The 10,541-nt window shown below is 38.9% G+C and overlaps 1 protein-coding gene across 1 annotated transcript in view; it reads left to right on the top strand.

Annotated features, from left to right (window-relative positions):
* The first annotated feature begins 866 nt into the window (after positions 1–866).
* The window catches only part of CTTNBP2 (cortactin binding protein 2), a 181,696-nt gene continuing 172,021 nt past the window's right edge, over positions 867–10,541 (top strand). Inside the window, exon 1 of the mRNA XM_081244582.1 lies at positions 867–1,092. Within this exon, the coding sequence (XP_081100708.1) occupies positions 1,039–1,092 (54 nt within the window). The 5' untranslated portion in view covers positions 867–1,038. The remainder of the gene's footprint in view (positions 1,093–10,541) is intronic.

Raw genomic sequence — 10,541 nt, 5'->3', positions numbered from 1 at the left:
AATCCTTTTTCAGGTTGGAAGTGACTTCCTATGGTAGAAGGTTTACTACTGAATAGTAAACATGAACTCGAGTGACAGGACTTCCTTTATGGCTTCCATTGGGCTTTGGGGGCTCACTCTAAACCATTAGACTGGGCTCCCATACCTCTGCTATCTCCTCACTGGACCCCCACTTTTCTTGGCTTGCAAGGCCCTCTGTTTGATCTATACTGGCCAACTATTTCAAACAGGTTCCCTGTCACTGATACATGGATTTTTCTTCTTTGACTTTTTTCCTATTACCTGAAGTGTTGCAAGATGATTGCTCATTAGCCGTTTCTTTTGTTTTAGTCTTATTACTGTCACAGGAAGAGCTGACTGCTCTAATAATCAGGGCTGTTCAGTCCTGGAGTTTACTGATCCAAATGTCTATGCTGATGGTGAGCATACTACTGGAGAAACAGAGCTCATGAGATTAAAGCCATTTAGTTCTGGCCTTCTATGTTGATTCACTTATTCATTCATTGATCTATTAATTCAATAGTTATTAAGCATCTACTACATGTTAGTCCCAGGGGATAATTAGAAAAGATAGACACTCTCCCTGCTGTAATAAACATTACAGCCCAGAAAGAAGTTAGATGTTGACAACTAATGACAAGCATGTTGAGTGTACAAAGAAGAAAGCTAAGGTTCTAGATGAACACATAACCTATTCACTATTCAACAGATGTTTAATAAGTGACTACTATGCGTGAAGGATATTTATTAAGGATACTTATTAAGTGCTGCAGTGAATAAGACTGGCAAAGTCTCTGACCTGGTGGAATTTACAATCCAGTAGGGGAAAAAGAAAGAACAAACATAAATAATATAATGTCAGGGAATGATATATCCTGTGAAAAAAAGGTAAGAAAGAAGGCTAAAGGAAATGGTGAGTGGTTAGTTATAGAAAGCCATTCTGAGATTATATCTGAGTCGGCCTCTTTCTTATAGAACCAGCATCATCTTATCAGTCTTCCTGGGAAGCAGCCTTAGGAGCAGAAGGAACATTTGGAGATGTCCCCAAATCTTCAGGTTGGTTTGCAGTGCCAGTGCCATCATCATTTAAAGGTAGGTCTTTTGCACAACCTGGAAATGCTATTCATGTTCCCATTAATTCTCTGTAGAAGCTTATTGCATCTTTTATGCACACACAGTACCCACACAGTAATCCCATAGTAATTCAGCTTCTAAGAAGAGCTTTGGAATATCTTTTTTTAAAAAAATCAGCACCTATCAGACAAGGTTAGGAAAGTTAATTCTGAGGAAAAAGAATCTGAGTGAGAGGTGCTTAAATGAGGTGCAAAATGTTAATCTATTGGCAAACCTTTAGCATAGGCAAAATTTTCTCATGTTCATTTGGGGATAATACTAAGTGTGTGAAATCATTGGCAAGAGAGCTTTATGGTGCTGTGCTGTGGACTTAAGGTTGACCAAAGAATAGATATTTATTGAGCATCTACTATGTGTATGGCTATAAGCTTGAAACCAGGAGGATTTTAACCAGAAGGCTAGAAACTGAAACCAGGAGGATTTTTCTCCTGTTGATTTTCTCTACCTGGAGAGAACTTTTAAACCTCATACTCCTGGTTATCCAAGACAGATAACATCTCTCACATATGCCCTTCTCTGGGCAATGCCTCCCCTACTAAAAAAAAGATTCGTTACTCCCACCTGTACACTGCATTCCAGGCATCTACGCACTTGTAATTTTGCTCTTGCCACCATGAATTATAACTATTTGCTTACATGTCTCCTTGGGGGCAGGGGCTGTGTCTTGTTTCTCTCTGTATCCCTATGCCTAACCCAGTTTTTCCCAAAGTTCCCTGATGATAAGGCTTAGCTGGGGGCACTTGTTAAATTATCTGGATTGTCTAGCCTCTCCCTAGAAATTCTGTTTGAGTAGTTCTGGGTTAGGGCCTAGGAATCTGTTGTTCTAATAAGCATTCCAGGTGATCCCTATCCTCAGGCAAGATTGGGAAATACTGGCCCAGCCTGTAGTAACACTAAGAAAATGTAATTGAGTGGATTAAAAACTACAGATAAACAGAACTTTCTTTTGTTTTTGTAGATTAGATAATCATCAAATAAATATAGTATTCTAAAAATACTTGGAAGGTTTGTCTCCTAATTTTGATGAACTTGGGAAAAGGCAAATATGATGAATTGTTCCACCTCCCTGAACATGAGTAAAGTTAATTTAAATTAATAAATTAACATATAAATTGACAGTCGCTGCTGATAATGTAGCTATTTATCAGTAATCCATTCACAACTTTGTACATTAAGCAGTGCTTCTCACCCAGGTGATCCTAGCTCCCAGGGAATATTCTGCCACATCCGGAGACATTTAGTTGTCACAACTGGAGAGGTGCTACTAACATCTAGAGGGTAGAGGCCAGGGATGCTGCTAAAAATCCTACAAAGCATAGGATGGCCCTCCTCACCAGAGAATAATCCTCAAATGTCAATAGTATTTAGGTTGAGAAATCCTGCATTAGACTCAACAGGAAGCTTTAAAAAATCCGTATGCCCAGGCCACTCCCTAGATCACTTACCTCTGAATGTCTGAGGGTGGGACCCAGGCATCATCCTTGTTCGAGCTCTTCCAGTAATTTCAATATGCAACCAAGGCTGAGAACCATTGCATGAAGTCCAAAGTTTGCCATCTATCAGCTGGGAAATTAGGCACGGAACCTCCCAGTTTCTGTTTCTTCATCTGTAAAATAAAAACACCTATATCAGAGGGTTATTCTAAGGATTAAAGAGATAATGCGTGTGACAGTGCCCTGTAACTAAATATACAAAAGTAAAGTATCATCACTGCTTCCTGTTTGGGCGGCAATCTAAGCAGTAGAACTGGATAAGTTACTTGCTTAACACTATGAATATATTCTTGCATGCAAATCCATTCTTATATTTTTGCCTAAAATATGTTCTACACATGCCAGAGAAGTTAGAAAATTCATATGCTTAGGTGAGTTTTTTATTGTTATGAAGCCTTCTCCCACTCTCTCTACTTGTTCTCTTTGATACATTTGAATCTATATCAGGTTTTAATAAAGCAATCCCTCTGTTGTTTGAAGATAATACAATTGGACCTGCAGTCCACCAGCTACCTACCTACGTTTAATGACAGAGCACATCTGGGAAGGCCACCACTAATCTTGTATGGCTAAGGTTGGGGCTAAGAGCAGGAGAGGCTATAGAAATGCAGAGACCCCACATGATTAAGGAGAATGAAGGTTACATACTTTGGAGCATGGGTTAAGATTGATGAGTTAAGGCTAAGAGTCCTCTGGTACCATGTTACTTCACGGTGTGGTCCATAGACGAGCAGCAGCCACACCGACTGGGTGATTGCTAGAAATGCAGCCTCTCAGGACCCATCCAGATGTAGTGAATCAACATAGGTAGTTTAATAAGCTCCCCAGGTGATATGTAGGCACATTAAGACTATAGAATCATTACTATAGAAAATCCTACATGAGAAATTAGGCAACTCAGTTCTCCCAAACATCAAGCATGCAATAGTCTTCTGTGAATCCGTGTCTATTTTGGTTCCTTCCATGTCTCAAATGGATTCCAACTGCTGCTGACTGCATGCAGAGGAATGTTCCAATTGGTGTACTCCCACATCCTTTGCCACCTCTGAGTTTTTAGCAGCCACCCCAGGTTATTAGGTAATGATCTTAGATCTTATTAGGTAATAAACTTAGCTTAAGTTTAGCTAGAAGATAATCACCATGCATTTTTGCCAGCCTATCACTTGAAACATGTTATTTCTTTGTTTTCATTATCCTGAAAAATAGTTTACCTGGCAATAGAAGGGTTAATTCATGAGCTGCAGAGCTGGTTTCTTTTGTGTGGAGAGAGCAAGCTGGCTCATCCTTCTTGCTGAGAGAGGCAGTTAATCAGTATATGAAGACGTGTGATAGATGAGGCATAACTTCAAAAGGTGCATGGTTTATTTCTCAATGCAAAAATCCTCCTACTCCCTGAGAAGCCAGGAGTCGGGCGCACCCTCAAATCTCTTCCTATGGCCCGCCTACTTCTTTTAACATCACATCATCTGTACCCTATGGTCCTACAGCTTCTCCTACTTCAGATTCTCAGTATCCTCTTAAAAGCATGTTTGTGTTGAAGGGGACCTGATTCTAAAATGATATTGGTACCCAATACTTAGATTTAAATCAGTTATGAATTCCCTCCATTAATTCCTATTTCACCTTTTTTCAAAAGTGTTCATACATCTGCAATCACGTACATTATTATTATAAATTTTATGCAGTCATTCAAATTTCTACCTAGGAAATTAAAACAGTTTCCAGGTTATCTGGTAGTTTGTTTGGAGAAAGAATTATTCCAATGTGAGGAAAAGACAAATATTTCACATGATAAAGCAAATCTAAAAACATTTAGGGCTTCTCTGGTGGCACAGTGGTTGAGAGTCCGCCTGCCGATGCAGGGGACACGGGCTCGTGCCCCGGTCCAGGAAGATCCCACATGCCGCGGAGCGGCTGGGCCCGTGAGCCATGGCCGCTGAGCCTGCGCGTCCGGAGCCTGTGCTCCGCAACGGGAGAGGCCACAACAGTGAGAGGCCCACGTACCGCAAAAAAACAAATAAATAAATAAAAATAAAAACATTTAGTTCAGAAAGGAAAACACAAAGCCCTCAAGAAGAGTGGGGGGAAAGACAAGATTTACGTTTTGAGGAATCAACAGGGTAGAGCTTTTTAAAAGTTGCTTAGGGGGCTGAGTAGAGAGTTTTTTAAAAAGTTGCAATCTCTTGAGTTACTTAAGAACTCAACCCCCCACTTAAATTCCTGCCTAATCCACATTTGTAGAAAGTATCAGTAAACTGGCCTCCTATGTGATATACATGAATTAGAGTTCCTACTCACAGTTTAGTAAGCAAAGTAATCAGCCTCCAAATAGTCAAAAAATAATTTTAATGATGTAAAAATACATTTCATTTTAAATTTAGTATCTTTCTCATGTTAACAATGTTAAATGTATCAATATGTTTAAGATGTAACCTTAAAGTCACACTTCTATTGATTTAAGGGCTCAGTCTCATCATTGTAAAGTCAATTCATGTCACAGTTGTTGTTTTTTTTTTGTAGTCATATGTCTAGAGATCAAAGGAGCATCCTCTGGCACCAGTGCTAAGCCCCTTGTAGGATTGCTTCTTTTTTTTTTTTTTAAACGTCTTTATTGGAGTATAATTGCTTTACAATGCTGTGTTAGCTTCCTCTGTATAACAAAGTGAATCAGCTATATGTATACTTATATCCCCATATCCCCTCCCTCCCTCCCTATCCCACCCCTCTAGGTGGTCACAAAGCACTGAGCTGATCTCCCTGTGCTATGTGGCTGCTTCCTGCTAGCTATCTATTTTACATTTGGTAGTGTATATATGTCCATACCACTCTCTCATTTCATCCCAGCTTACCCTTCCCACTCTCCGTGTCCTCAAGTCCGTTCTCTACATCTGCGTCTTTATTCCTGTCCTGTCCCTAGGTTCTTCAGAACCACTTTTTTTTCAATTTTCTTTTAAAAGACACATTCGTTGATTAATAAAACTGCAGGAGGAAAAAAGTGAAAATTTATATCTAAATGACACAGCAAGAACTTTATGGAGTGATAGAAAATAAGAATGTTTTGGAAGGGCTAATTAGATTACGCAGAGCAGAAGAGTCTATTTGGTACCATGGGCTTTAGGAAGCCATTGAATATTATCAAAGGGGAGAGAAAATACAAGAGCTACTTACTGGAAATCTTACCAATAAACAGATTACTCTGACAATGTGCAAGATAATTAGGAAGAAGAATTAAAAGCAACACAGCCATATATTGAAGATGAACCTCATATATGGTAAAATTTAGACTACTTTTTACCCTTCTCATTCAGAATTTGAGATAACCAGACCAGGTGTTGTGATTTCCCATCCTATGCATGTGTCTTAGTTCAGGCTGCTGTAACAAAGTACCATAGACTGGGTGACTTATAAAGAACAGAAATGTATTTCTCACAGTTCTGGAGGCCCAGGATCAGGGAGTGAGCATGGTCAGGTTCTTGGTGAGTGCCCTCTTTCTGATTTATGTTCTCATAGGGCAGAGAGTTAGCTAACTCTCCAACCTCTTCTTGCAATTTTAGGAGCACTAATATCATTCATGAGGTTCCACTCATATGACTTAATCCCCTCCCAAAGGCCTCACCTCCAGATATCATATTGGGATAAGAATTTCAACATATGAATTTGAAGGTAACACAGACATTCAGTCCACTGGAGGTATAGGTTCTAAAGTCAGGGTTGAGATGAAAATTGCATGTAGTTAAAAATGCCATGGAGAATCCACTAGGATTCAAAGGACAAAATTTTTGTGCATGTTTTTGCATTTTTGCTATGGTTTTCCTTTCCCTAGTGTAGTGCTCAGTAAACTTTTTCTATAAAGGGCCAGAGAGTAAAGATTTTAGGCTTTGCAGACCGTACAGTCTCCATTGCAACTACTCATTTCAGCTGCTACGAGCAAAAGCAGCCATAGACAGTACATAAATTAATGATTGTGGCTGTGTTCCACTAAAAGTTTATTTGTAAAGAGAGGCAGCAGGCTAGATTTAGGCTGCAAGTCATAATGTGATGACCCGTGACCTAGTGCATTGGAAACTAGTATTCTTTAGAGTGGAGAAAGGCCACGAAGTAAATGAAGTGGAGCCTATATAGTCTCATTTACATAATATAAATGTATATGAAACTCAACTTTACTGTTTACACTGTAAATGGTTTTATGTATTTTCTGTAATTTTTAGGGTCTTACTGATGAATAAAATTAATTTTATCGGTAACTTTTTAAATCAAAAGGACTTAAATCTTAACCCATTAAATTCAATCTCACCTTCTCAAAATTTATTGTTTGTATAATATTTTATGCAATCTAAGAGGTCATTTGCCTCATTTACCTAGGGATAATGAACTATGTTATGAATGTCACAAAACTATATTTCTTTTAAAATGTTTTCTAATTCAAACCTGTAATTGTATTTTATTTTTATATTTTTCCCAGTAACATAAATATCAAATTCATTATATCCTTTTTATTTTTTTCAATTTCCTTACTTGTCAAGATAGGCTAGGTGAAACTGGTAATAAATTCCTGCCCACACCTGAGTGTTGTAACACAATGAGCATTTTTCTCAGTCCCAGCAGCTCTCATCCAAGTGGTGACTTGAGAACACACCATGTAGCTATGTCAGGTGGAACTCTTGACTTCTAAATCCCTGAGTAAGAGAAAAGAGATCACAGCTGTTCTCTATACTTTGGCTTGGAAGTTATATGTGTCAGTCCTGTTTATGGCTAAGTTACCAGAAATAGTCACTCTACCTCAATGGAACTACCTGTCAGGCTGAGATAGCCATCTTCCTGTGGGATCAAATGGGACTTAGAGAACGCACAGCAGTGCCTCTGCCACATTCTATTGTATAAAAGGCCATCCAAGAACCAATTCATAGTGATTTGGTTGAGGTTTGAAATTTATGTAGGCTAAATATCTAACATAACATATAACAGCACATGGAGACGTAATGTAAACCCTGTAAAAAGTCAAAGGTTATTACCAGGTTTTAGTCCCCAGTTTAGATAGCTAAGTTATAATACTTTGATGAGTCATCAAAAGAATTAGTTGAGAATTAGGGAACCTGTACTGTAGAAGAAGAAATTCTATTCAGATGTCATGATACTTGACAACCACAAATGTTATATGTGGGGTATTGATATTTTATCCAGTTCCTTCCTTTTAAGGATTTAATGATCATTCTTAACCAGGCATAGTTAAGAGAATACCCTTTGCTCTAGGCCATCGTTTTGTTTTACCCCTCAATTCCATTAATCCATTATTGTTTCCACTGATCTGCACTGTGGTGCAGTTATGAGAGCCCTTATTGCTATTTGTTGGGTATCTTAAGGCTTTGATTATGCACATACTCTGAGATCACTTTAAGCGTCAAATCTTTGTCAGTAAGGGTGCTAAGGATGCTTTACTTCCCTCTAATGAACTGTGTAAAATTGGCTGCCTGCTTTGTGTATGATTCCAAAAGTAGCAGAATGTTACCATAATCTGATCTCTCAAATCTGAGCCTTCTCACTCTGTAAATTTACCCTGGGTTTTCTGCCAGGGTTGGAGCTATATTCAGTTCCTTTAGGCACAGTAATTCTCACCAGGGAGGCATGGATTTCAGGGTTTGGAGATGGGAATTAGAATCTCTAGAGTTATGAGCAGTGTGTGTAGTAAGAAAAGGCTTATTTAGCAAAACAATGCAATTTCAAATTTTGAAAAACAATTGTTTTTATGCTTTAAACTCCTTAAACTAAGATTTAACCACCTTCCGGGCTGCTGGAAATACACAAATGTTGGTGACTTTCAGCTGTTGAGAGGATGCATTTCTGAATCAGCAGGGAATTGGATTTTTACATTTATTAAAAGGCACATTGGGTTTAAACATGAGGTTTTTTATGATGGAAAACTCAGAGTAGATACTTCACTGTGCAGAAAAAAGGAAAACCGTGACATGATTGGAAGATCTGAGGGCAAGAGGGTCAAAAGGTAAGAATTCAGAGCAGTTGGTAAGGGAATAACAGGGGACTGAAAATACCTCTAGGAAATCCTTAGCAATGTAAAGGAGGAGGGCACAGGACATACTTGAGTTGTGTGGGATGAGAGCTCACTTTATTTCATTTGGATGTTAAAAGGCTGATAAAGTTGTGATCACTAACAGTGCATATATGCTTGAAGCATAACCTGTAACCTCTTGTATGGCTAAAATCACAAGCCCATCGGGCCTTGGTTTCATCTGCAAAGTGAGTGGGTGGATGACAGCCAAGGTCTCTTCCATTAAATGATTCTGTCATTTTCTGAGTCTACTCCCCTTCCCCCAACACACAAAATCAAACAGCCAACAGTCAATGAACAAACATTCATCAGGACCACATAATGATCCAAACATTGTTGGCCAAAGTCCTACAGGTGTTGCAAAACAGGATATAGACTTTCCTGTCTGCAGGGAACTTATGATCCATTTGGGAAGACAAGGTAAAATTGTAAATAATGCAAAAAGTACATAATTTTCTGTTAGAATGGGGTAAGCAAAATACAGCTTGCAGGACAACTCTGGCCCAACAGCTACAGCTGCTCTCACATTGTATACGGCAGAGTTGAGTTGTTGCCACAAGGTATGGCCCACAAGCCTAAAATATTTACTGCTTGGCAAAAAGTTTGCCAACACTTATATTAGAATAATCAAATAATGTCACAAGGCAAAATGGGAGAGATTCCAAGTGGTAACAGAGAGGACAGAGCTATTGGAGTTGAGATAAGGCCCAGCCTGCGAAAGCTTCAAGGGGTCCTAGCAATCAGAGAGGAGAGAGCAAGGAGCCTCCATTTTCTGTAGAAAAAAGGACATGGGGAACAGGGATCTTTATAATTAGTAAGACAGTGGTGAATGTAACCACGTATTATATTTATTACATACTTTTCTAGTCATTTTTACTATGCTGGCCCTCAAAATAATTTATTTGGAAAAATCTAAGCCTTTTAAATATCCTTCACAATGTTGCTCCAAAATCAATATTGATTAAAAATTCACCACCCCTCTCCTGAGAAGCAGGAAATGTTGCTGCATTGATACTTCTAATAAATGAAAATTTGTGATTCACTCTAAAGATAATTAGAGGAATATACAAATGAATTTCAAGGGATATTAACATAGGAAAATCTGGAGTTTGAAATAATATCAGTATTTATTGTATTTTGATTGACATTTCTATTACCATCTGTCCTTAATTCATAGATGTATTTTATTAACGACCATAATTTTGACAAAAGAAAATACATGAAGCTAAATGGTAACTACAGCAGATTCTGGGCCTAGTTATTTTCCACCATGTCAAACTTTGCTATCGTGGTAAACAGTTTATTCTGATGCCTTTAAATATTTCCCAGTGCCTCTGAGCCCTTAGATGCTATGGGGACACACACTGAAGCCCACTTACCCAGAGCTGCCCAACCCAGAAAATGTTCCATGTTCCAGAATTTTCCTTGCTCTTCTTTCCTGCCCCAATCCAAATTTGTTTTCCTGAATTTATTTGGTATCTTGTATCTTGGGGGCCTTGCTAGCTACTTGAAGAGAATTAGATGAAATTGGTTAATACAGCTTTTAGTAAAAATCTATTACTATGAGTGTTATGAATCAGCACTAGGATGTGAAAGAATTCATTCACTCCTGAAACTTCCCATGCTTGGTAGCATGCTAGGCCCAGGGGACACAAAGATGGATGTTAGCTTGCGAGTAGCTTCCTGTCTTCAGCAGTGTGCTCCAAAAGGTGGTCCCTGAGTGATCTCCACATGCATCTCCTGGTCTGCTGATTAAAATATGCAGCTGGGGCTTCCCTGGTGGCTCAGTGGTTGAGAGTCTGCCTGCCGATGCAGGGGACACGGGTTCGTGCCCCAGTCTGGGAGGATCC

This window comes from Mesoplodon bidens (assembly GCF_964165515.1).
Source record: "Mesoplodon bidens genome assembly, chromosome: 9".
Lineage (NCBI taxonomy): Eukaryota > Metazoa > Chordata > Mammalia > Artiodactyla > Ziphiidae > Mesoplodon > Mesoplodon bidens.
The sequence above is the reverse complement of the archived record's forward strand: the minus strand, read 5'-3'. Positions and strand labels throughout refer to the sequence as shown.